Raw genomic sequence first — 27952 nt, 5'->3', positions numbered from 1 at the left:
GTTGGCCCGGAAGTCGACGGCGCCCAGGGAGTCCTCCTGGTCCAGGAACTCCTTCACCTCCTGGGGGTCCGGAAGAAACCTCCCTTACACACTTCTCCGGCCCTCATCATTCTGATAAAAAAAGCACTGAACCACTGGACTGGGAGCGCGCGCGTGGTGTCTCGTGTCTCTCAGCTACTGCGCATGCTCAGAAAACGTTCCTCATCTCAGTAACCAAAGATGACGGTGCGCATGAGGCAATGACTGGAATGGTTTATATAAGATTATGCGCTGCCTCGGCTATGGGAGCAGAATGTCAGGACTCTTGAAGACCGTTGAACTTTAGAATATCAGTTTTACGGTTCGTTCCGACAACGCGCAGGACGCATTCTGTACAGCGTACAGTTGCGTCAAGAGAGAATGCAAGGACTAACTGACCGAAAGGCGACAAGAGCTCGGACGTTCAACTGAAACACGAAATTGTAAATGATTGGAGTGCTTTCGTGTTTTCGTAGATGAGTAAGCGTATTCACGTGACTAAGACTATTTATTCAATATCAATTTAGTGTCGGCTGTTCTTAATTTCTCTCCAGTTATTTTGTTTAATTCATCTCTGTAGGCGCAAAAAGGTGCGTCCTATTAGAGTGACACCAGTAGCTAGAAGAAAAATCCAAATTTCAAATACAACAGGTGGCGAGTTTTATCATCCAACCAAAATTGCAGCTTTCGACCTTCATCAAATATCAATTCAGCGTTTATTAAATGGCAGGCCCCTGTCAACGACCTTCGCGTGTACGTTGCTCACTTGTACGTTACTTGTACCCGATAATTGAGACACAAGTTTGTTATAAAAGAAGTACTAGAGACACGGCATTGGCGCCTACTTCAGCTTAAATGTGGCTTCATCCGCACATTCACAAAAAGTTATTGTATTTGGGTACCATGGATTCAGGTTAAGATTCAAGGGTTTTGCAAACACCATTCGGGACTGGCTTGTGTTAGAGGAACTCCATGCGGCATACTTCTAAATGTAAAAAAAAAAAGAAAAAAAAAACGTTTTTCATGTAGCAGGCATCTCCGATGTTCACTGGGGGCTTCAGGGTGCTGTCATTAAAAAGTTGTTTTGAAGATCGTGTTCTCCGCGAATCACTTTCGTGAGGAAGCTCGTGCCACTTCGAAGCGTGCATGAAGTGCGCCCATAGAGCATAATCGGATCGTGAAAACGATTAGCTAAAACAACGTCTGGGCTTAAAAACCGTTAACGTTGCGCTTGCATAAATGTTCAGAACGCCACCGATACTCCTAAGCTCATGTATAAAGAGCTTTCCCGTGAGGATAAGCCAACGATTAAGGCCTTAGGTGAGCGTCGTTTTTCCTGGCTTCCAGCGACAGATCAATGCAAAACCGCCCAAGAGGTATTAGAGGGATTAGTCGTTCCCGATCCCTTAAACCCGGAAGCCTCTGAAGACTGCTTCAGCGCTTTTCCTCTTTCAGGAAGAAGACTCTGTCAGAGGGAAGGCGGTTCGCCGGAAGCCAACGAGCTGCCCTCCCGTTCGAAGCAAGACACCTGTAGAGACCCGTGTAGCCACGTGCCCAGGAAGCCCCCACGGCAAGTGCCTCGCCTATGGCTAAAGGTCCATCATGCGCAACAAAGCGTCGGCTTCAAGCGGTGACTGCGGTGCCAGAAGAGAAAGGTGAGAGCAGTGGACAGATAGGTAGCGAGAGAGAGAAAGAGAGCAGACAAAAGACGGGGCCGAACCAACCAGCAGCGAACACGGCTGGGCGTCGGGGGCCCTGGGCCAACGACTCGGGGCCGAGGGTCACGTGGCGGGGGGAAGCCCGAAAAAGAGAGAAAGAGCGTGTCAGTGGACCGGCGTGGGAGCGGTTAGCGGGGGACTGCTGCTGGTGGTTCGGCGACAGAGGACAGAGAAGAGAGAGCCACCCAAGCGAGCAGAGCGTCAGCCGCCTCCCCCGATACGATACCTTGGCCGTCTTGCGCTGGGAGCCGCCGCCACGGCACGGGCGGGACGAAGGCCTGATCCACGCGGGGATCGCTCTTGGAGGCTCTAGTGCGGGGCGCTACGCGCTCGTCCCACCTGCAAGGCAAGCGCGCCCTGCTGAGCCGCCCCCGGCCACGCTCCCACCGCCGCTCCTTCCTCCCTACTTCGGGCTTCCCCCGCACACGCCCCTCGCCCCTCGCCCCCCCCCCCCCCCCCCCCCCCCGTGCTCCGAGTTCCTCCTGGACCCCTCCTTGTGTAGGACACGGGAGGTCCTCGCCATCGGAACCGAAGCAAGGAAGTTGCACAAGCGTCAAGCACGACGCAGCACGCCCTTTCTAGGGTCGTGGAACACAGGGGCAAAAAAGAAAAGAAACTCGCTTGATAGAACAACTCTTGCCCTAGATTAACACTTACCCTTTGCCAGGGGCAGCTCACGGCACCGACTGACCCCATCCATAAATCGTTTCTTATTATTTTCCGCAATGAAGCTCACCAGGACAAGTGGCCTTCCCTGCGGTATTCTAGATCCTTTAACCAGAGACATGTCAAGCCTCAAGGAAACCGCGACACCACGTGGCGCGCTCCAGCCTGCCTTATATGTTGCGTGCATTTATTTGTTTAGTTTCTGCAAAAAGGCGAAGTTTATGCGAAACAACCGCTGGTCGTGCCAGGTTCATAATACACATATCACGCAACTTTAGTTTTTAGTCAGGTGCACAAGTGGATCTGATTCTGGGGCAAAAATGCAGGAGAAACAATTTTGACTTCTTGTTTACGATCTTTAGGTCATGGCATTTATTACCTTACATATGCTTCCGAGCCGCGATCCTCATGATCACCAGTTTTATGTTTTCATAACTTTAAAATAAAGCGCCAGCCTCATAGCCAAGGTTTTGTCGTAGCCACATAGGTCACGCAATGTCTATTCGGCTTCTGGCATGTAGTTTCGTAAAGACTGGTTTGCACTTTGTTGGGGAAGGTGCTAACTTCACCGACCCCATATTCACCGAATGTGTAGTTACTTAGCTACAGACTGGTTTTGCCTTGTTCTGTTACTAAACGTGTGTCCTGCAATGTATTAATTTATAATTATCTCACTTTATTATCTCCTTATTCTACTATATAAGGTGTTTGCTCTTTGGCCGCTCTTGAAGCTCACTGTTCCCTTCCTCTAAAAAAGATCACGAAGGTTACCGCTGCTCTGAAAAAAAAACGTGCATTTGAATCCCTCATTTCGCCATAAATAAAACACCACCAGCGCGCCGTTTGGGGCTGGTCACCGGAGTTGTTGCGGGCATCGAATCTCCAAGGCTTGAAGTGGCGCGGTGACGTGTAGTCAGTTCGGGAGCCGAAAATACACTGGGCTCGATTGTTCGGCGTTGACAAGAGAACACTTTGATTACGGGAGTTCACGTTCCCAGTGGAAGATATTTAGCAAGCAGCCACGCGTTTAGAGCTAGTCTAGCCACCGTGTATGGAAAGTGCTTTGTCTGGCAATCGTGAGCACGCTTTACCAAGGCCCGGCGTTCTCTGCTTCGTTTCGCTTGAAGTCGGAACGCCGTCGACGCTACGAGCTGGTGTCATCGCTCAACCAATCGTGCATACGGGAAACCCAGTGACTTGCACTTTTGATACTGTTCGATTGTCCCCATCAGCTTGTAGCCTCGGCTGCATCCAGAAGTTAGGTGAAACGAAGTATAGGTCGACTCAGTTAGGGAGCTGTCGACGAACGCTGCTTCCACGAGCAGCGTCCGTTCCCTACTCCCGTCTCCTCCAAGGCCCGCCTCCTGTCGTTCGACGGGCAATCGTTTCGGGGACGGCTGCTACGGGGCAACTACAGTGAACTCTAAGGAATTCACTGCTTTTAAAGCACAGAGTAGAGGCGACGCATCAACATACTCTATGGAATACTCAGTTTTGAAACGTAACCTATAGCTGGCTTTTCAGATAGCTTGAGGGGAAGAACCTCTCCATGAGAGTTTCACAGCTGAGCTGATAAGTAACTTTGGCAAGGTTTGACTATCCAACTCTCTGCAGACGCCAACAGCAAGATGGTGGTGCCCGGAAGCGTTACTTGCAAACGTCTGTGGTGAGTATTTCGCAATATATCTCTCTATCGAATTTCTCAAAATATTGGGGGCTACTGCACGAAACAGTTTCCGTCGAGGCTGTGAGTTCAATGCGAGGGTTTTCGTCTTGAGAGGTCTGTAGTCAGAGGAATATAACATGACATAAAGCCTCAGTGCACTTAAACTGTGGCGGTTCGCGCGCATGAGTGATTGGATCAGAAATGGCGATGTTGTTATAGTCAGGCGTTTTCTTCACAATAACTTTTCGAACAACTCAAGGGAGCTAAACCGGTTTTACTGTCATGAATGTATCCCGGTGATTTCTCCACTGCAATGTATTGTTTTTTGTAAACTCCACAATGTTGTGTTAGCCGCAGTCCTCTTTCTATGCGGCGATCGAATCGGATGAGCAATAAGACGAAATGAAGGCGATTGCCATACACCAATCTCTTTTTTTTCTGGAATATGCCAGCTAGGGCAAATATGTCTCAAGTTAATTTGTGAATTTAGATAAATAATTTCTTAATTGTTACATTACACTTGTAACTTAATATTTGCCGGAGTCAGTAACGTCATTTTGAAAGGGATATTTTATTTTTATTTAAAGTTGTTGAACCAGGCGTTGTCGACCTTGTATACTATACAGTCATGTCTTGTTGATATGAACGCCTCCGTTCTCCAGAAAAATCGTCCATAATAACGGATCAGGGTCAAAACACACGCATAAAAAAACGTAGAGGGGAGTTCCGTTTTCCCCTCTCCTCCAACCCAAGCGGCTCTAGATGAGGGGAAGGAAGAACTCCGCTCATACTCAGACCGTCTTTTGTGTGTCCCAGGAGTGCGAGACAAAATTGTCCCGGGCATAATGGTCCCGGACAAAATGGTGCCGCAGAGAATGGTCCCATGTGTAAACCCTAACAAAATAGTTCCAAGTGATTTGTTGACATTTCGGGCGCTCTTACAAGTTTTAGTGAACTGCTACGCTGAACACGCGTGTATTGTATATTTTATTGTATTTAAGGTTTTAGGAAATAACTGGAAAAGTCCAAAAATTAGTTTAAGTTCCATTATCGCACACTTGCATCTATGACTCCTTTTTGCATAGGTCAGAGCGCTGTACTAAGCTGGAGCTTGGAAGTCGCTACGCAAATACACGCGCGCACACTGAGCGCGCAAGGTCGCCGATGCACTCTGCGATTGATTGGACCAGCTGGTAATAGCTTGCACAAAGAAGTCCAAGAACGCCATTAGTACGTTTTAATTTTCAACACTTGATTGGTCCTATCAGCTGGTAACGTCGGCTGCAATGGGACTTTGGTAAAACGTAATGTTTCCGCAGGAAGAAAATTATGAAAATACAGCAGTATTTGTTATAGTCTCAAATTAGCACAAGCAAATACTACATATGTGTATATTTGTGATGGCGTACGTGCAGTCGTGTATCGCTACTGCGTGTTGCAGGATAAAGAGACACTGACAGGGTATTTATGCTCGCCAAGGTTCTTATTTGTACATGACATATAAGAGCCGAACTACCCAAAAACACAATTTGCGTCTCAAAATGCAGTTTTTCTTTTCCTCCCGAAAACCGCCAATAGAAAACTGGACGGTTTGACTCGCGCTCAGTTTCTTTTCCATGGTCACGCGCGGGTGAAGACACAACCACCAAGTATAATCAAAGTTCTGGGTCATCGAAGGCACACACCCAGTATCAAAAATTTTTAAAATATAAAAACCATTTTTGTGGCTTCTAAAAGCTGCAAATATGTTGATTAAAAAAAACGAAAGACGTTTACAATTCTCTATAATGCCGAATTAGAGGGCAGCTCTTGAGGAGGAGGAGGGGAGGAGAGGAGAGGGTATGCCCGTGTGACGTCACGAGGGTGACGCCACTCGTGACCCTCGTGACGTCACGTGTGACGTCATTATGGCAAACGTTCCATAATGCAACGCGCGGTTACGCCGACGGCGACGACGCTCAACCCGGAAACGGGCGCCTCAGAGCTGCGCTCTAAAAAAAGACCGCATCTCCACGTGGTGAATGATGTTGATTGGGGCGAAGCTCTGGTGGTGCTGATGATACTGATTTTATTGCTCATAGGTAGTGCTGAGTTCCGGGTTGCATTTCGACTTCATTAGTACTGCTTTATGGTCGGTGAAATGCAGAGCCAGTGGTTCTTCTAGCGAATTAACTTGGATCCGCTAGAAGCCGTGGGAACGCATCTCCACCGCTTAAGTCAACGGTCCATGTCATAAAGAAAATGTGTGGTATGGAACGTGGTTATATACGCATTTGAGCATTTGACCACAGCGCCCTCTCCTGTATAGACGTTGAGCGGCTACATGCAACGTTTAATCCATGACATCCCCAGCTCTTGAGTTCCTCCCACATCCCAGAGCCCGCGCTCGTACCGCATTCGTGGCCGAGTGGTTAAAGCGATTGACTAGAAATTGATTGCGGTCTCCCCGCACAGGTTCGACTCCTGTCGACTGCGCAAACATTTTTTTTTCTTTTTATGTGAGCACGGACGCCGGCCGGCCGGACGGACGGATGGACGGACAAGGCTAGACCCTAAGGAGCTTCGCCCTTAAAAACTTGCAGATTGTCGAAAGCACGCGCACTGCGTAATTCTCAACATGACGTCGGATCGCGGGAGCAGCTCGGGTGTCGCGGGCTCGACGGCTGGACGACGAAGACTAAGCGATGGCGGCGGACGACGGGTGTGGTACATCTTCTTCAGAACTGTTGTTCGTGGTACCCGCGAATTTGTCTAGCTTTGAAAGAGAAATGTTTTACCGACCAAAACAATTAGTATTTATTCCGTAAGATACGCCCGACCATCAAGCTGATCCCCACAAAGACCTCGGAGAGTCGTCGCCCCTTCTGGCAGAAGACGTCACTTGTCTTACGAACACGAATTGGTAAGAGCTTGAAACACTCACAAACGTCAAGCACGAAATGCGTACTTGGTGTTGACTGTGCATGCGTACGATTTCTTTACTAGGTGAGAATATGACCAATGCGTGGTGGTGCCCCACTTCGAGCCTGGGGTGTGCCTTTACAGCAGGAAATTGGCAGCAAACTTTCTGATCTACAGCCGACTGGCTGCATTACTGCGAACGAGGAGCCCAGCCCCCCCCCCCCCCCCCCCCCCCCTCATGCGCATTGAGTATTACAACGTTAAAACTGTAGTCTGTTTTCCACAACCGGAGATGCGGAGAAAAACAAAACGCAGTCGGATGAAGCCACGTGCCTTCCGGCAACTCTCTCCTCTATATTTCTCCCTCCCCTCTAGTGGACATGTCACGCCATTACTCTGTGCTCGTGTTTCGGTTTCGATTTCGAGCAGTTGTGTTTCTTGGCTTTATTAAAACGATGCGTGACTCTAGCAGAATATTGATTGGGTAGCCTTCTGACACCCTATAGACGATTGCAAGCTGGGCGACTGGCCGCCGCCATGTCTCTGCTCGAGCAGGCACGCCCGTGCGATTACGAGTTTGTCAAAGCTACGTTCACCCGCGTGTTGCACGCGCTTGCACGCATGGGGCACCACTTGTGGCGCCATGCTTGCAATTGTCTATTGAATCGCCTGGGAAAAAACAAGAATTAGCTTTTGGGGATGGCCAGTGTCCCTTTAAAGACCCCAAGTTAGCAGCGGTAGTGCACTGCCAAAATTTCTCTACAGCGTGAATTACAGAGTGCCGCCGAACCTTAAAAGCAGACCGGCCTTATACTGTAGAAACACAAAAGGTCAAATATATATATATATATATATATATATATATATATATATATAGCGAGAAATTGGGCCAAGCGTGGGAGCCCGCTCCTGGCCCCAATTTTTAGCTAGCTCTCTTTACCTTTCCCTTCCCCTAACATTAATTTAATAAATTCATTAATCACTTTCTTTCCTCTTCGTTTACAACATTACTACACAACACTACGGCTGCACTTGTCAATATTTCCTCTCTCCCATTATTGTGATGGCGTGTGTTGGAATACTTTTTTTTGCGTTGATTATATCAAATATTATAGGCACATTTTTTATGTACGCACTTGTATAATATTTCTAGAGTATGCTTTTTCCTTCCTCTTGTCTAGGCTAGTGGCATGCAGTGTGTTCTGAATCGAATATGTAAACTTTAAAATAGTTAGCGTTTAATGTCTCAAGTATTCAGCCAAACCTTTTTTTTTTTTTTTATCTATGACCAATTTGCAGACAGTGGAAGCACTCGACCAACCCCCGAAGACCAAGCGAACCACGTCTCGAAATTTTCTTGGGACCATTTTGTCCGTGTTTGCGCTTGCAACAATTTTTTTCGCGGCCTTTTTTCCCGGGAGTATTTTGTTCGGGACCATTTTATCCGGAACCCGTGTCCCAGACGTCGCTTGGTTCCCCCATAGCCCTCACCAAAAGTCCAGAAGCTTCTTTCCCGTTTCCCAAACAGTGACGAGGTCTACAGCGAGGTCGCCTAGCTGCTTTAGGGTTAATTCTTATTCGTTCTCGGTTGTTTGTCATCCACGCTCTTGAGCAATAATAGACTGCAAGCGGTAACGACCCGCTTTACGTAAAAGTCAAAACCAAAACATCTTTCGTGTGAATTTTTTTTATCGCAAGACCCGCAAGGAACATCAGGTTGCACACGGGACCTCTTGGGTTCACTGATATCCCCCAGAAAATTGTTGGACCTTTTTGTTTTTAAAACTGGAGTACTGGGGTCCAGGATTATGAGACGAAAACCCGATTCGTCCCCAAAATAGCTGTCTATAGTCCGGACTGCCAGTTTTTTATAATAACGGGGCAAAACTGCATGGCAAAACATTAGTGCTGAAAATTTCGTCTATAATGGGAGGTGTTCATATTAGCGAGACATGAATGCATTAGCTATTCGTCGGAACCCTCCTTCTGTAATGCCTCCTTCGGATGCTCCTGGGATAAATGAAATGAAATATCGTCTCCTGCATGGTGCGAATGCGACTCCTTTACTTGTTCAGCCGGACCAAAGACCCTTTGCAGGTGAAAACAGCACTTGCAAGAAAAGAATGATATAGCTAGTGTTCCGAACTTGATCGTAGTTAGATGCGGTACAATTATGTGGTCGCTATTTTTGTAAAAAGTCATTGCGAAGAATAAAAAATATGTTCGTTAGTTCTACGTGTTCACACTGTATTCACCAACTCAGCTAAACTTCAGTGTTTTTCTGCATCGGTTTTTAATGTTCAGCATGTATGGTGTGAATTTAAATCATTCGATATCTGAAAGTATGGGTCGCTGATTATCGAAAGATCGTCCATATCCTGGAAGCCACACGAGACTCTCGGACGATTGACGTCCGAGAGTCTCGTGAAAATGGATATTGCACAATTGGCTAGAGAGCAATAACACGTCAATATAATAACATCTCAGTGGCGTGTCTCGCCACTGAGAACCAGACTGAAACACAGCCGAAGAGACCCAGTGAACGGTGTAAAATACCTCCGCCATAAGAACTCACGCCCAGTCGCACATTTTGGTATCCTGTAAAATTAAAGATAAAATTAAAGTGGGCAATGACTTCTTAAATAGATTATTACTTGACGAAGTCAGTAAAATCGATTACCTAATATTGACATTTCAAACAATTCACGGTCGTTTCGTTGCACTGAATTTAGTTCGTAAACGAAATAGTTGTCGCGACCTATTCCAGTACGTTTGACCTCGAGATGCCACACAATTTCTATTGCTCATGTGGAAAAAGTAAAGCTTGCTCACTTTTTGACGTCTATAAAAAAAAAAAAAAAGAACGGTAAGCTCTAAATATTTGGTGCCTTATCTCGACCACTAGAATTTAAATCCAAACAACGAGCCTCTTTAACAAAAGTTGCAGAACGATGTGAAATATGGATTCTAGCAATATGATTAACTATAAATATAAAGATAGTTTTCTTTAATCATGATTACTAATATTATTCGAGGATACTGCAAATTCCTTCTAGGAGTTATAGCAGACATTGGGAACACAAAGGACTTAATACAAGATGAAAAGGAGGAGTGAGAACGTCGACGACATTTCACGTCCTTGATTACAAGAATAAAAGCGACATATATAAATCATTCACAATGCGACAAATAATCGTTATAATCGAATATCCAGGTGGAGCCAGGTGACACGCAGCCCTAAGACGTTTTAGCAGCATTATAACCCCCCCCCCCCCCCCCAAAAAAAAAAAAAAAAAAAAAACGGCGGAAAGTTTTACGTTCTTATGTTCTCTTTGATAAAGACCTGCTTTTTCTTTTGGGTGTGTGGGTGCGTGTATTTTTAATACACATTTTTTAACGTTTAGAGCAAAAACAAATGTACAATAGAAACGCCCTTTAACCCGCACTAAAATGTGGTGTCGATTCCTTGGACGACAGCGCCAGCAAAATGCGGCTTCACTCTCGCTTGCTCGAGTCTGCTTGACACGACACCGAACTAAACTTGTGTCTCGAAAAGAATGCTTGTTTGTTTTCATTTCGGGATGCCGGTTTTTTTATGAAGGTACCCGCTGGCGGCGCCATCTGGCCTTTCTGTTTGATCGGCGACAAACGTTCCCTTTGTAGAAACCCCCGAATTGTTTGTTTAATGGCGCCGAAAGTGCAACAACATCTTTGCCAGCGTTTCTAGCGACGGATTTTGCTTGGACAGGCCGGGTGGTAAGCCCCAATTGCTACCGAGTTCAAACAGTGGTTACGGCCTCCAGGGTGAGCGGCTATTTTGGACGAGAATAAAAACGACCAAGCGCATCTCGGGGAAGGAAATGCTTTTGGGTCCGCTCAGGTTTGCTAGGCTTCGGCACGGTTTCCACTCCACTTTGCCAAAAACATGGAATTCAGATAAACAAGCAAGGCAGTGTCGTTAGTAAATGTTCAAGAGTGCTTTTTTTTCTGCCTAAAGCAAAATTTTGGTTGTCAGGCGATGATCTTCGAAGTGCTGAAGTAGGCCACAAAAAATATCAAACTCGATAAAATAAACGATAAACAAAAAGTGCTCCTGTTTGGCCTACTTCGAAAAAAGTCTAGAGTCGGTGATAGGTTCAAGTGCAGGACAAGCAGGCGTAGAGGAGCTGAACTCCTCTCCAGCGTTCCCTCTACTAAAGTGGAAATAGTGCAGGGCTTTGTGGGTGTAGCTTGTCTTGCACTCTCAACATGTCACCGACATGGCCAAGCAATCAGGCGAATACTGTCAAAACAGTTGCGAGATATAAAGTACTTTTTTTAATTTATTCCTTGGAGTTATAATTGGGTTCGGAGAACTGTCGTGACCTAAAGGTTTCTATTCGGTTTACATCTTTGGTGGGGTGCTCTATCGTGCGAATAATTAGTTATTCACACGATGAAGTAATTTTGGTTGTGCACAAGTACGTGAACGAAGAATAATAGAGCATATGTAGCCGTGGAACATGTATCAGCCATAAGGGTCATCTGATACGTAACCAGCCTAGGACTCGCCGGCGGGTGAAACCTAGGAGCAAAAAGTGATCCCGGCGCATTCAGCGTAAAGGTCAGTTGTCGTTGTAAGCTCACCCCGCAGGGTGTCATGCTGTTTCTAAGTTCTTCGTTCTGGAGGCCTCTGGATATTGAAAGTCAGCTAGAACCAAGGCACCCGCACTATTTGCAGCGTATGTATACATGTGAATATTGTGTACATGCGAACAATACGATAATAATTGTGCTGCGGTTAAATATACACGTATCACAGTCTCACAAGCACCATCTTGCAGATTGGGCCTTAGACGTCTTCACTTTTCACCTGCCTCACAAGTGCGTGTGTCGAGACAATTGGTGCTAAATTCTGGCTGAGTGATGCTGCCAGGGCAGTTCGTGAAGACACGTTGTAGGTATCCGCCCCTTAGAACCCGCGTCAGAGAAATGTATGATTATTAATGGGACACTGAACTGGCTCTAAAATAACTTCAAGCGCCTGGATAATATCAAGAATAAACTTTCCTCAAAAATGTACTTAGCGGATTTACATCGAGTTTGATTATGAGCTAAGAGCGATTCAGAAACACGCTTCTCTTTTGAGACGTCGACCCGAAAATACGAGTCTGTTTCGGAATCGCTCCTAATACAAAGTATGTCGCCGTAAATATTTTGGTAAACATTTTTGGCCGGCAGAAGCTCATATTGTGACGTGCGTTTTTGATCCAGGCAGTTATGAAAAAAAAGACACCTAAGCGTTTCTTACGAGTTGTGAATGTGAAAGCATTCTTGGCGCCGAAAGGACTAGAAGCGGCCGAAGAGCCGGCAGAAAGTGCGGCGTTGCGCCTAGCAGACGGAGCGATAATTTCCAACTCCTCCTTACCTCACCTCCACCTCACCTCACCTCCACCCCACCTCCACCTCTCCAGGCTTCCGGCCATGCCTGGCACGTGACCCCAAAGGGGGCAGGGAGGGGCTGCCGAGTATCAGCCACCTCTCCTTAGTTGCACGTTTTTCGCGGTCAAAGACAACGCTGACTGCGTTCCATGGGCGTCGAATTAGTGGCTCGTTTTTCGAAGTCACAAGCATTGCACGCTTCCTCGGAGTTCAGTGTCCCATGGAAGGGGTGCTGCGCCCATATTTCTGTCTGTTCACGTGTCAGACACACCGGTGTGTCGCCGACATATTTGCGTCTACTGTTCGCAAGCGGAAACGTGAACTTGGGTGGTGCAAGACTAGAAGTCTTGCAACTGCAAGTAACCAGCAGCGTAAATGAACACCCGAGCGAGAGAGCATAGATCTGAAAGATTATCCGTTTCCATGAACACTCCCGCGTGGAAAGCACGCGCCGACACCTCGTGCTCGCTGAAACCCCTATTTCTATAACTCTTAAGAAAATATCCAGAGGCCACGCGGAGCGCGCCAGGAAATCTGGGAGAGCCCTGTATAATCCTCCTTGCTGCCGCAGCGTCTTCCACGTGACACCGAGGAAAGCGAGAGAAGGTAACGCAGTCGCTCGGCTTTTTCCGTCCGCTCGTCTGCGTTTCCTCAGTCACGTGCTACAGCCGTTTCTATACAGGATGTTCCCACAATCCTTTCGGCGCAGTTGAGTGCGCTGCCGGTTTTGCAAAAAGTCTACAGCTATATATAATTTCTCGTTTTGAGCTCTCGAGTTTTCCAAATTTCGATTATAATATGGGACACGAAAACAAGTATTTTCTGAAAAAGTGGGACGTGTGCAAAGTCGTTGCATCAACTTTGTCCCGAATAATTGAGGGGCTACATGCAATAGTGGAACTCGTTCAAAGATGCAGCTCTGAAATGGCTACAAATCCTTTTCTTCTCTTTTTTTTTTTTTGTACTGGTCAAGATTAATATATCTCTTCAGAGTGTTTGGGAAGGGGTATCTGGAATCATAAGCAAAACGAAAGGGTGTTGCTTCAATCAGCACGTCCAGGAACAAACATCTAATAATGGTAGACGTAAACTAGTACCATTATTGCATTATGCTGTCTTAATTTTACCTTAAAACGAGTTTCAGAAAAATTAAAACACAGTTACAATAAAAATTGCTGTTATGTCGAAGAAAAAGGCCGAGAGAAATGTCTTTTTGCTTCTCTAATGAAAAGAAAGTATTACTACAGAATGTTACAACTATGTCCATTTTACTGTAGGCCCACAGGCTGTTGAGGGACCCCCCGCCGCAAAAATACCAATAAAAATAAATAAATATATCAGAAAGCTGACCTTCGATTAAAAGTAGTAACTGCCGACTCTTGGTGTGAATCGTTCTTTGTTCGAGCAAGGTCCAAATGGAGCACGCTAGATCGAAATGTGTGTTTGCCTGCATTCGGTCAGGACAAGCTTCTTTTGGCATGTTCCTTTTATGCAACACTGACTTCCAAGGCGGTAGATGTATTCACAAATGAACAAATTGAAAATGGAACATCTGAGGTTTCGCCTTTCAGGATCTAGATACGTTTAAGGTTTTAGAATATAACAAATGCATATCCGAGAAAACAAGTATAGAAAATCTTTGTCATACCGATGAGTGGCGCTACTCAGCTTTAAGTGTCGACAGTCGGCTACTCAAGTATGAGTGGTGTTGACGACAGGCTACTCAAGTATGAGTGGTGTTGACGACAGGCTACTCAAGCATAAGTGGTGTTGACGACAGGCTACTGAAGTTTGAGCAACTAACATGTCTCAGCAATTAGGAAGTGCATTCATTACGTGTCACATGCTGCTATTTGAAACCGTGATTGCAGTCAATATTTTTTTCTGTCACGACGTTCTAATAAGTCACCATGTGGCCGAACGTAATTTCCAACAGTTACGCACAACTGCTTATACAATAACACGCCCCTAGGTTTCGCAGGGACATACTACTGGGGTCCATGACGTACCCACGTGGAACCAGTCTGGGAGGCTAGATGGAAACCGCCATGCTTGCTTAGAAGAGCAGCCCGAGTAGGCTCAGGTTGAAAATTTTATATTGGTTCCAGTGACATGCAAAGCTGCTCGAAACGATGAACTATAATAGTTACTTGAGACATGTTCCTCAAATAAAGTTAATACTGACTTATGGGTATCTAAGTACTAGTTCAAAATTCTCAGAGATAAAGACACAGTTACATTAAGGTATAATATTTCAGTTTGCATGTGTCTTCTTTTTTTTTTTTGTATAAATAATAATTAAGGAACAATTTATAAGTATGTGTGCCTGATGTACATTGGTAGTTTAAATGGGAAGAGCTACAGTTGAGACTGAGGAACCTACCTCAGTTCATTTGAGTGAAGAATAACACCATCGCCAAGCGGCGTTTTGCATGCCATATAAAACGAAATAAAATAAATAATAAACCAAACATACTTAATAATGAACTCTTAACTTCCCCTCACAGTTTTAAACATTTAAAAAGCCATGTTTCTGAACCCTAGAGATAGCGCCTGACCAAATGCAATTCGTTAAATGTTAGTTTTCTATAAACTGGCTTTTTGGATGGCAGTGCCCAGCCTCTCCGTTGGATTCGGTCACGTCATCCCAAGGTGCATCACACAAGGTGCGTTGCATCTGGTAGATCATGCTAACGGCATTTTGATGGTCTCTCTTTATTTTACTGGGGATGAGACATTTAAGTTAGAAATTATCTGAACCACAGTGTCCTGAAATGAATTCGCTATTTAGAGCCCTCTTCTCCAGTACGAACAGTAACTTGTCGCTATTATAAGGTACCGGAAACTGTGGCTGAGATTCAGACACAGTTAGTGCGAAGTGAAAGACCGATGTATAAATCTTAGGTAGGCTAAACGTTCATAAATACCGATTTTCTGCTATGTGTGCATACATGGGTGCTTTAAAACGTTTCCTGAAAACCGTCATGTCTCTACTTGAGCGAAGCCTATTTTGCGATGTTAAACTGAGTCTTCATGAAACAGAACGTTTAAATTGAAAATGAAATTGAAAGAACATTTGCACAAAAAGTCAAATGTTAGGATAATAAGAGTGCGCACACTACGTAAGTTCAAACGCATGTCAACTTTGACACTACTAAACGCAGACTCGCAAAGAATTGAGTATCAGGTGAGCGCAGTTCGGGACTTCAACCGCATGTCGTGCCCCAAGCACGGATCTCGGCCTTCAAGAGCAAGTTTTAAAAATGTCGCTGATTTCGAGGCGATGCTTATAGACAACAAATATGATTGCTTTTTCTTCGACCAACAGACGTTTGGAGACACGTTGTGGCGTCGGTTGATCAGGCTGCGGCTCGTGGGATGATGATGCAGATCATACCTCGATGAACTCAATCAACCACACTTACCACATGGTTGTGAGTGAATTTGGGTGGCTCTAGGACATAAATCAGAGTGCGTAAAATGCTATCGAGTGGCGAAATTATACGCTAATACAGGGTTTCAGGCTAAATTTAGTATGAAAATTATACATCCAATAAAAGTTTTCACACCAAATGTAGTGGAGAAATTACGTTCTACACATTCGCGCCAAATTTAATCGAGAAATTATGTGCTACACTTTCACGGCAAATTTGAACGAAGTTGGTATGATTCGCTTCTCCAACAAGTGAAGCGGGGTGACTGAATTGGTTTACGATTCTACACCGATTCCAGTTTTGCAGCTACATTTAGCGGGGAAGTTCCACGTTACCCTTTTGTGTCACGCTTTCAGCTGACATCAGCTTCAATGGAGCCCTAGAAGCAGCGAGTCCTTATTCCAGGGGTGCACTCACGGGCGATGCGTATCCGGGGCCCGCGACGCTCGATGCCGCGTGGCCGACCCCGCTGAGGGAGTTGAGCGGCGGCGGGTGCTGCTGCTGCTGCTGTTGGGGGGCGTCGGCAGGGCCTTCGGACAGTCCGGCCAGGGGCACGAGCACCGGGTTCGAGTCCCCCCGGGTGCGCATGCCACAGCCGCCGGCCAGCGCGTGGTCGAAGTTCCGGTAGCAACCCGTGTTCAGCCGCCCGGAGTCCTCGCCCAGACTCGCCGCGTCACCCTATGTGCGGCGAGGACACGCAATGTCTTCGTTAGTGCAGGATTGCGCTCTTACACCGAAGCTAACTCAGATTTGGTGCGCGTGCGCGGCGTGGCACCGTTACCCCCCATGCCCCGACTCCTGCTAGAGGGACCAACAGAAACAAACGACAGTGACGAGCCTCAAGCCATAGCCTCCTCTATACTGACAAAGCCTGGCAGATCGCCAAGAGAAGTGGCCGCCGAAATTGAAAAGGTAGAGTGGCAGACAACGGACGGGAGGAGAGCCACGTGACGGGCGCCCCGCTGCGGCGAGACGCCGAAACAGACTTCTCCCAAGCGATGGAATGTCCGCTCGTGCTCCTCGCGTTCCTCGCGCTACCGCTTTTTTTCTCAAAGGATTCGAAAACAATGTTTCGGGTCCTCGCCCCTGCAAAAGCTGTGCGCTGACATTCAGGTTCCCCCAGAAATACTCTGTGCTATCAGATCCTCGCGCTCCAAATCTGCGACCGCGCACTCTATGGCTCCGTCGTCGAACTGCCAGGCTTTGCGAGCATAGACGAGGCTTTGCTTAAACACACGAAGCATGTTCGCGATGGTACCTTTGGTAGGCGTTTAGTTGTTCGATGCTCGTGAAGTAAGCACGAGTGATTGCAAGCCTGGCAAAGATACCCTCGCGCGCACGGTGCTCGTATTTGAACATAGCCTACTTTATTCTACAAAGCCTGTCAAATCGTGAAAGGCTCTGATTTGAGGCTTGTCGCAGTTGTTTATTTCTGTTTGTCGCTCTAGCGGAACCCTGGCAGAAAGGCTCCGTTCTACTTCGAAGTTGAGCGTAGCGAACGCGGCGTAGCGCAGAGCACGCAGATACCGATTGGCCGCAGATATCGCGTTCCTACTCGCCGGCCAATGAAAGGCGCGCATTGTGCGCTAATCTGCGTTCCCTGCGCTCAACGTCGGAGTATTACAGAGCCTTAAGAGTATGGAAGGATATCACAAGTGGAGAGGCAAATTTTGACCAACTCAACACGTAGTCCTTAGTGCCGACTTTCCTGCGTCACCAGAAGAGGCCACCGCAGCGCAAAGGTACGAGCGATGCGTTAGCGCGTGGAGAGGACTCGTGTTCAGTGAGGACCCAGCCGAACGCAGCACTCGTGCCCGACCTCAGCTCTGCGTTTTGCTCCTTGAGGGGACGCCGAAGCTTCAGCACTGCAACCTTGCTGTCTACCTTAACACAAAGTGAAGAGGGCAGCGCGAGTGGAGAACTGCCCTTTCAAACTTGTATATGTTGTTCTTCATGAGATAAACTGGATTTTGTTACAAAACGAAGTCGATTTACTTGTTACTTCTTTCATTCCACAAAAAATGCACTGCTTCCAACTCTACATCTTCCTGATTCCACACAGCCTTAAAAGTATGCATTCCATTGAAAAACCGCGTTTCTTTAATGGGAAGTATGCTTTTAATTTAAGGTATACTTTCTATAGCGTTTTGAAATCTACATTTGGGCATAGAATGAGCCTTCGGTGATGCGTAGTTAATTTTCCCAGTGAAATCCCACCCTTCTCGCCAGTTTTTAGAAATTTCATTTAATAGATCGGAACGGAACCCGCGCGACTGGAAGCTCGTTTGATGGCATTCGAGAATGCGGTGCCTAGGCGCCCTGCTCGTGACCCTGAGCGCTCAGTTCCCGTGTCTGTTGCGTAATGCGCAACAAAAGTCCTGTAAATACTTTCCTGTTTTTTGTTTGTTTGTTTGTTTTTATTTTTTGCCGGACGCTTTGTAGATTTGTTTTGTTTGATTAGCAGCCTCTGCAAGGTTTTTGGGACTATTTGGTATTTCATGAATTGCGAACTTTCTTGGCTCTAACCCATTTCTACCTTGCCAGCATCCCTTTCGAAAATCTCTCCTGTCAGACGCAACCTCTGACCTTCACTCGCGATTTGTTTTTACTTCTTTACCGCAAATCCCGAAAAACCTGCATTTGTTGTTGTTGTTTTCTCTTTTTGTTCTTTTTTTTTATTTCAGTCTTTTTTTTTTATTATTTACATAAACTTATTTAACTTCCATAGTAAACAACAGAAGTTTTGAGCCAGAAGAAAACTGCAAAGTGCAGCTTGGCGAGGCCCCTCCTCCCAACGTTTGGTAAATTGCCGGACAAAAAATGAATCAATTACTACCAGAAAATAACAATAAAGCCACAAAAGAAAAAAGAACACAATCTACCTTACTTAAAATGTAAACTTTTACGATGCCTTTTTTATACATTCAATATGAACGCCTTGCTTTTTTAAAAAAAAAAATAAGTAGTGTGAGTAATGGCGTGTAAAAACAACTACAGTCCAAAGCTTATACGAGGACGTGGCACTCTCTAAGACCTGGAGCTGTGACCTTCGATGCAAATTTTTTTTCTAGTTAGTTTAGCAGTTTGTTGCGGCGATTGATTAGTAAATTAGAGACATGCAACATATTTTGAAACACGCATATAATCGTAATTTTCTTCTTGTTCCTGAATTTATGCTTATGAGCAATCAGTTCAGCGTGTAAGTAATATATTGTGCTAGTCACCATGCAAACTGTTTTTTTTTCTGCAACAAAAGCAATGCATTTAGTTTTGCTTATGTCCTAGCTTTCCAGAAGAAAACAATGAGGAAAACGAGAATTAAGTAATCTGTTACAAATGAAAAGTTTGACACTGGGTTGTAACAAAAAATATTTGTAGGGATCCCGTATAATACTCTAAAACAAACAGCCGATGCTTCTAGGAAACTGTTATTGAGGTTTCCCACAACTTTCTGCTCCTGAAACGGAAGGCAAATTCGGGTAATGCTTTTGCGCGCTCCCGAGCGCTTTTTCTAGAGCGCACGAGATCCGGTGGTTGAAAGAGTGCGCTGATGAGATCGCCTGCTTCATATCGAGGGAGTTCCTTCCTCTCAGAGCACTTTCCCGCACTCCGTATCTGGCCGTCGGAGTGCGGTCACATGGTCAGATGGTTTTATTGACGAGAACGGTGGCAATGCTGTGTGGGGTGCGGCGAGAGGCGATGAAATCTAGTTCTACAAAGTTCTCCCGAATTTGATGGTGCGAAGGTCACTACAAGACCTGATGCGCTTGTGATTGTCAGGAAAGATGGAGTGAGAAGAATTCCCATTTTTCGCATTTTACGCGATCCTTAATCTCACGGTGGTGTCAAGCCTAACCAATGAAGCAACACTGCTTTAACGGGACTGTGCGCGTTTCCATGAATTCCGACCTTTTGTAAAAGTGTGTTTGGAGGTGAATGTTGTAAAATCAAGGGAATGTTTACTTCGTGTCAAATGGCAATGAGATTAGACGCAATTACAATTTGTTTGTGAGTAATTCTTGCACGATACTCTACCAAAAGATAGTGGTTTATTAAAATTTTATATTTGCCCTTTCTGTCGTACACATGACCGCTATCATATGGCGCTCACTGTCAAAAAAACGCTAAGTTTATAAAATATTTCGAACAATGGCATTCCTTCCGCTCTCTGAAAACGCATTTACCCACGTGCTAATTTTTTTATACGCCGGTATCAGATCCACAAAAACCGTTAGAGCCATAATTTTATCATGTTGCAGGTACAAAATCTGCTCGATCAACATCTGCACGTTGCCGAAATTTTTCCAGATCTATCACGGACGTCGACAGATCAAACTTCCGTTCCCGGTAAGAGAATGGCAGAGCTCGCTAAAAGCTAACACCTAAGATAGGCGGAAAAAAGATTCTGAATAACTCTGGCGGCGAGTGTAGAGCGCTCTGTCGAATCTAGCTTAGACGACAGACGCGACCATCCTAATTTGCCATAAGCAAGCTCAACCTTGACTTTAAAATGCTAACTTGGACAAGGTGCTTTCTAACAAGCTGCTCTCAATTTGTAGAGATATTCAAACTCTTTTGCGAGTCCTGATACGTCTTGTTTCCTTTAAGGTTACGTCCTAGATTATTTGCTGTTCCTAATTTAGTTTAACGACTTACATTTGCGTTTTTAATGAAGCCTCAGTTTATTTGGGGATGATTGCATAATTTAAGATGAAATTACTGAAGAGTATGAAGTTATGTTTCTCTAAATTGACTTAAATGAGGTATCTGATGGATGCAAACAATGTCAAATGACCCCTGACTCTGAAAAATGTAAAACAATAGAAGTTTATACTTGTGTGCAATTAGGTGTGCCCGTCCACTCCTCTTTATTATGCCTTCGGGCCCTGAGGGAATAAATGAATAAATAACGCATTCGCTTTCTCTCACTATCTTAGCAACGTTCCTTTGCTTTCTATGACTTCCCATGAATGTGTCGGTGTGTACATTGCTTCTAACCTCTCATGGCATATCTTGCCTCCCGCCACACCCCCGCAGCTGCACAATCTTGTGGATACGACGAGAGGCTGCAGCCTCTCGTATCTTCACAAGATGCTCTCGCCTATGAAATTGACGGGGAAACTGTGCGGTTCTTAAAAAATCTGTTTCAAAAGATGTTTTTGAAGACAAATTAGGATTCACGGCCGAAAGTGTAGAACGCATCCACAGACTTGGAAGGAAAGTATCCGCCAGATCTTGTCCTGCCAATATGGGGTTATACGATTTCACCTAAAAACTATAAATTATGAAGAACGCCAGAAATGTTAAGGGAACAAACATATCGGTGTTGGATGATTACTCTAAGAAAAGTGCAGGCAATGAGGAAGCAATTGTGGATGACTGTGAAGGAATCATGAAAACCCGAGGAAAACGTATCTTTACGGTACGACAAGCTGGTTGTAAATAATGATATATATGCTTGGGACATGGAAAGAGGAGGTGCCGAGTGAAGATTACTTGTCTGCAAGAGAGACAGGAAAACTGACGTCGGGGTGAATGTGTTCGTGAGCTAAAATTAATCAATATGAATGCCAGGAGTGTTGCGAATAAAGTTTAAGACATCGAGCAAATATTATTAGGGCATTCTCCTGATGTGATGATAGTTACAGGAACACGGTTAAATTTAAATATACTGGATTCTGAAATATGCTTGCCTGATTATAACGTTTTAAGAAAAGATGGACCATCTAAAGGAGGTGGAGCTTTGATATTTTTTCGTCATGAAGTGATATGTAGGCAATTGTGCGATATGCCAACTTCAGAGTCTTTGGTGTGCAAAGTAATAGTGCATGGCGTGCCGTTTGTTGTTTGCGCATTTTATACACCACCGAACTCCCCGTTAGACGTAATAAAACATCTTGCTGAAAATCTTTCTAGTTATGTAACCTACGATGGAAACTTCATGTAAGCAGGTGACTTTAATTTACCAAATATAAACTGGTCCCACTTATCACTTCGCCATGTGGATCGCTTGAATGGGGAAGCTCTTTTGAACATAGCGTTCTCCCACAATTTAATCCAGGTTGTTGAGGGTTTCCCAAGATCCCAAGGTGGGTCTCAACCTTTAATCGACCTTGAATATTACGCAATAAGCTCAGTGACCTTCCTTGTACTTGCAACATTCATGAAGGTATTTCTGCTCGTAAAACGGTTGAAGTGATTATTCCTTTCAAGATAAGCAATTTCTCCCATGTAAAACTGTCTAGCGTTCCAGATTACAAAGATAAAACCATGTTGGCGTCTTAGACTATTTAGAAATTTCCATTGCAGGGTTTTTTGGTAATTGTCGGGTATATGTGAATCAATTGTAGTCATATTTTCAGAACATTGTGAACACGTGTGTTGAGCGATTTGGGACGTTTAGAAAAAAAAAGAGGAATGTTAGAAGTCCATGGATCAATAGAGACATACTTCAGTTGAAACGTAGAATTGCTCGAGGGAAGAGAATGAATAAAAACGCAAAGCGGGTGTTTCTGACCAGACAGTAACCCACGTGAACACCAAATTATAGAAACAAACATAATAGTTGAGTTAAAAACGATTTTTTTAGTACGACATTGCGCTCATTTTTATTCAGTGCTCCGCAGACGTTTTGTAGGTATGTCTCGCTTACTAAAGGTAAACCCTTACTAAAAAGTATAACTTCGTAAAAATTTAACAAGTTCTTTGAATCGTTATTTACGTCGGATAACGCATGTATGCCAGATATTGGCATCGAACTTTCACCTGGTATTGAGGAAATAGCAATTTCAGAGCAAGGAATTTTGCACTTGTTAAATAATATAGACCCTAAGAAGTGTCCTGGTCCTGACGCCCTACATAACACGTTTTTGAAGCATTATGCAGAATGGATGTCCAAATATATTTGCATTCTTTTTAACACATCTATTGACCACGGAGTATTACTATACCATTGGAAAGTTGAAAAAAATTGTCCCCATTCACAGTCTAGCGACAGAAACAACCCCGCTGACTACGGACCGGTGTCTTTAACAAGTACCTGTTGTAAGCTTCTAAAGAACATATAACATTCACACATAAGTCAATATTTCGCAACTCACACTAATATTATACCTTCTCACCACGGTTTTAGGAAATCATTATCAACAAGTACCCAACTTGCTGAATTAATACACGAGCTCGCAAACACAATTAAAAATAGGCGCCAGGTAGACATAATTATTCTTGACCTATCGAAAGCTTTTGATCGTGTATCACACCCAAAACTTCTTTTAAAACTTTCTACAGTCTTCAAAAATGATCCGTTATTAAACTGGATAGCATCACAGCTGTCCAATAGAACACAATAAGTACATTTCTGTGATGAGTCTTCTGGCCTTCTGCCTGTAACGTCCGGGGTACCTTAAGCCTCGCTTGTTGGGCCTTTTTTTTTTTCGTAATTTTTAAAAGTGTCATTATTAAAGAAAACAAAGTACCAGTTAAATTGCTTCCCAATGATTGTGTTATTTACTCTGATGTAAAATCAAGTCAAGATCAGGTGGCTCTTAATGAATCCTTGGCAAACATTCAACATCGGTAGATAAATGGCAAATGCAGGTAAACTTCACTAAAACATAAAACAGTACAAATGAAAATAACCTGGGAAAAATTCTTTTCATGTATAATTATTCAAATATGTCGAGCAGTACAAATACCTCGGAGCAACAATACCAGGCAAACTAAACTGGAATCAGCATATATATGATGCTGTTAACAGGGCAAGGGGTAAACTTCTTACACTGACACGTAGCTTACAATTTGCTGGCAGGGAAACAAAACAAAAACTGCATACGATACACTCATAACGTCCATGCTGGAATATGCCAATGCAGTCTGGTATTCTCATACCGCGGAGGGATTCAGTGAACTGGAATGTTTCCAAAAACTTGATTGACGATTTATAACTAACAATTTTAGATGTGATATTTCTGCGTCAGGCTTACTCGCAGAGACTAGCATACAACCGTTAGAGATCAGAGCTAGACTAAACAGATTACGCGTTTCATACTCCCTCGTTACAAGCTGTTCAATGTTGACGGGGAGAGATATATCACTTTTTCATCAACTGGTTCATCTAGACTCAATCATTCAAGAGGTATCGTGCAATACAGATATAAGCATGATGTATTCAAGTACTCCTTTTTCCCTCGGGCAATCCAAGAACAGTATTCGTTAGCAAACGAAGTAGTAACCCTTCCATTACTTGACGGTTTTGTTGATGGAATTGATTCTGCCGCTGTTTGTTCTTGAGTGCAATTTTTTCTACTGTTCAAATTGTATGTAATATGTGAACTCATACCTGCTATGGCTCGCGCATTTCTGCCGCCGTATTCTTTGAATAATTATTTAAAATAAATAAATAAGTTTTGTATGCGCCCAGCTGGTTTGTGCTGACGTCACCCACTGCAAGCACCTTCTACAGACCTGCGTACAGCGCTGTCTGTGCGCATGTGGTTGGCGCTGACGTCTCTCACTGAAAGCTCCTCCTACGAAACAGCGCATCGCTCCCTATGTGCTAGCGCTATTCGATTTGCTCAGCTGTGGAACTCCCGCGGAAGCGGGTACCACCTCTTTCCCTCCAGTCCGCCTCCCGTCGCTTCAAGTGCTATCTCGGGTTCCGTTTCAAAACTTTGCATTCCATAGAATATGGTGAAACAACATCTTAGACATCCTGCTTCAAAACATATGCATTCCATGGAACACCCTGTAGTTACATTGCAGCCGCCCGCAAATTGGTGGTGCACGCTCGAACGACGGAGGCGGACTGTGGGGTTAGAGGTGGGGTAATGCTCGTGAAAGCGGCAGCGTCAATGAGCAGTTCCGTAGCTGAGTTCATCTAATGATGTTGCTATGCGCGCAGCTGGTTTGCGCTGACGTCACTCACTGCGCGCTCCTTTGGCAATGTGCATAGCACATGTGCGCAACTGGTTCCCGCTGACGTCATCCACTGCATACTCGTACAGAACTACGCATAGTCCTGAACATGTGGAGCTGGTTCGCGATGAAATCCCTTACTGTGCGCTCCCCCTTACTGAACTTTAATGTTATTCTTTTAAAAATGTTATTTCGAAGTGTTGTTTTAATGCTGGAAATTGAACCCCGTGTGAATTTTGTTTCTTTGCTTGTGCCGCACAAATGTCAATGCGGGGACCTGCGACTTCGTCGAGCTGTTTTTGTGACAGCTCTTTCCGCACGCCTCCAGTATTACGTACCTAGTACCTTATGCATATAAACAAATCAAGTCGTACAATATCGAACTGCGCATATCTCTCTATGTGCACAGCTGGTTCGCGTTGAGGTATCTTGACCTGTTGATGACCCATCACGGCGCCCCTTCCCCCCGCGACATGTGATTTCCTCTTCCCCTGGCGGGTGTTCTGTCGAGCTACTTACGAATGGACGCAAACAATTTTACGGTTTAGTGCTCCCATAATAACTATCGCAATTTAAACAGGCCGTTGGCCTTGTCCTAGCTCTGGGCCCATTCTTTGAGGTATGTGGTCCAATGAACTAACTTCTCTAAAAAGCTATTTAATAAATGCCCCACAAAAATATTGTCGTTTGTAAGGTAAAAACCAAAAGTTTGCTAACTGGTTAATAATACGCTTGTCCTTTAAAGCTAGTTCACACATCTGCGTTTAAATGTGAACGACTGCCTTACGACCGCTTATGACTGCTTACGACAAGATATGGTTGCTATTTCAACCGAGGTGCGTGCAACGCGTCGCAGTGGAACGTGAGAAGCCGTAGCGCAGTGAGTCGCATTAAAACGCCAATGTCTAAGCCAGCCATTACATACCACTTCTAGATTCACAGATAAAAACAGGAAACACACGTGAAAACACCCGTACTGTTAAAGCAAAGAGAGCCGTAACCCTATTCACTGGACATAATTTGACTCCCCAGTAGCACGTGCACCTTCACTAATCGTTTCCATACACCGTTTCACGAGGATAAGAAAAAACATTTAGTACCCGGTTGTTAGTGGCTAGAAGCTCTAGGCGCATTCAGGGGAGTCTCTGGTCTCAAGCAATTTATAAGGGTCCAGAATGCCCGTCAACGACTCCGGAGGGACCCCGTTCCGGCACCGAACCAGGCTGTTAGGCATTATTCGGTCGCGCGAGTGCCGCGAGGACTCGCAGTCCGACCGGGGCCCTGCAGCGGCGGGCGCAGGGCCCACCCAGAGCGAGGTACCTGTCCGACGCCGTGGCCCGTGTCCACGAGCACATCGACGAGGTCCATGCTCTTGGCGAAGGCGTCCCTCAGGTTCACGTGGTGGAAGGAGACGATGCTGCCCTCCCGGCGGGCGCGCTCCAGGGCCTCCTTGCGCTTGAGCGCCTTCTCTCGGCGCATCTGGTTCTTGTAGAACTCGGCGAAGTTGTTGACGATGATGGGGATGGGCAGCGCGATGACGAGCACACCGCAGATGCAGCACACGCTACCGACAATCTTGCCCAGAGGCGTGGTCGGACAGATATCCCCGTAGCCGACCGTCGTCATGGTGATACTTGCCCACCAGAAAGTCTCCGGGATGCTGGTGAACTTGGTGTCGGCTACCTCTTTCTCTGCGAAGTAGGCCAGGCTGGAGAAGATCATAATACCGATGGCCAGAAACAGCATGAGCAAGCCAAGCTCCTTGTAGCTGTTGCGGAGCGTAAAGCCCAGACTCTGCAGGCCTGTAGAGTGCCGCGCTAGCTTGAGGATGCGCAGAATGCGCATGATGCGAAAGATCTGCACCACACGCCGCACGTCTTGGAACTGGTCCTGCTTCTTGGTGCTCGTCTCCGTCAGGAAGAGCGAGATGAAGTACGGCAGGATGGCCAGCAGGTCGATCACATTTAGGACACCCTTGAAGAACTTCCACTTGTTGGGCGATGACAGGAAACGCAGCAGATACTCTAGCGTGAACCACGTGATGCACACCACCTCCACGAGCGCCAGCTTGGGGTTGTCCACCACCTCGCCCTTGTGGTCTCGCTCTTGCAGCTCGGGCAGCGTGTTGAGCGTGAGCGCGATCGTCGACAGGATGATGAACAGGATGGACAGCACGGCCACGACCTGGGTGTGCCCGGCCCGCCCTCAACCACGGGCCACTTCCTCGCGCGCGCGCGGATCCCGGGGCGCGATCGCTGGCTTCGCGGCCGCCGGACTGCGCGCCCTGGGTCGGGGCACCGCGTCGGCGCCGGCAGCCGGAGGTCAGCGACCGCGAGCCCCGTCTCTGTCTCCCAGGGGACAAGCCACGATGCACACATACACACACATACCGAGAAGAACGAACACGACCGACGCACAACACCGGTGCGGGGCGAGAGAGCGCAGGCAGCCGCCTCCGCGGTGCAAGCACGGTGCAGCGAGGCCCCGCGGTGCTCGGAAGCGGAAGCTCGTCACCACCGCAGAAGGAAGAAAGAACGAAGCGAGCACGAGCCAACCACCGAAAAGTGTGTGTATGCATAGTGGCAGCCGAGACAGAGGCGCCCGCGCGCCGGTAACGCACGCTGCATCTGCGACCGCCCATCGCTCGCGCTGCCCATCCCCGATGGTCGGTCGTCTTGCGTTGGGCTGCGCGCGCCAAGCGGCTCAGCGGGAAAGAAGGGGGAGAGAAAAGACAGGTTAGCACAGCAGGCAGGCATGCGAAGGGCCGCCCATGCGTCCGGCCCGGCACGTACACGGAGGGACGCTCACCCGCGCGGCCAACGACGACGTGGGCTTCTCAAGTAGGTCCCACAGGAACTTCTGGAACTGGGCGCGCCGTCCCTCGCCGAAGTACTCCTCGTCCCTCTGGCGCAGGGACTCGGCCTCCTTGCGCATTTCCTCGTGCACGTGCTCCTTCCGCTGGTGGTAGCGGTGCTGGCAGCACGATTCCAGGTACAGTTCGTCGATGCCCCAGTACTCCAGGTCGTCGCTGAAAGCCATCACGCACATCTCCTCGACTAGGTGCAGCTTGCCCGTGCGGAAAAAGTTGAGCACGGCGCCAAAGGAGCGCGGGTGCCGGTCGAAGAAGTACTCGTTGTCCACGAGCGAGTAGTCGTCGCACAGCTCGGCCAGGGCCTCGTGCGTGTTGCAGTCGCGCAGTCGGCCCAGTCGCGTGT

The 27952-nt window shown here is 46.2% G+C and overlaps 1 protein-coding gene across 1 annotated transcript; it reads right to left on the bottom strand.

Moving 5' to 3' along the window:
* LOC121833441 (potassium voltage-gated channel protein Shab-like) lies at window positions 1-27907 on the bottom strand. The gene is made up of 5 exons (XM_042286734.1): window positions 27546-27907; window positions 26058-26921; window positions 16242-16502; window positions 1963-2075; window positions 1-60 (listed from the first exon to the last, which is right to left on the bottom strand). Exons 1-4 carry the CDS (start codon window positions 27783-27785, stop codon window positions 2046-2048), a joined length of 1395 nt encoding a protein of 464 aa, XP_042142668.1. The 5' UTR covers window positions 27786-27907; the 3' UTR covers window positions 1-60; window positions 1963-2045.
* Window positions 27908-27952: the final 45 nt, after the last annotated feature.

The sequence above is a fragment of the Ixodes scapularis genome, unplaced genomic scaffold (genome assembly GCF_016920785.2).
Source record: "Ixodes scapularis isolate PalLabHiFi unplaced genomic scaffold, ASM1692078v2 PGA_scaffold8__174_contigs__length_109621045, whole genome shotgun sequence".
NCBI classification, from domain to species: domain Eukaryota; kingdom Metazoa; phylum Arthropoda; class Arachnida; order Ixodida; family Ixodidae; genus Ixodes; species Ixodes scapularis.
The sequence above is the reverse complement of the archived record's forward strand: the minus strand, read 5'-3'. Positions and strand labels throughout refer to the sequence as shown.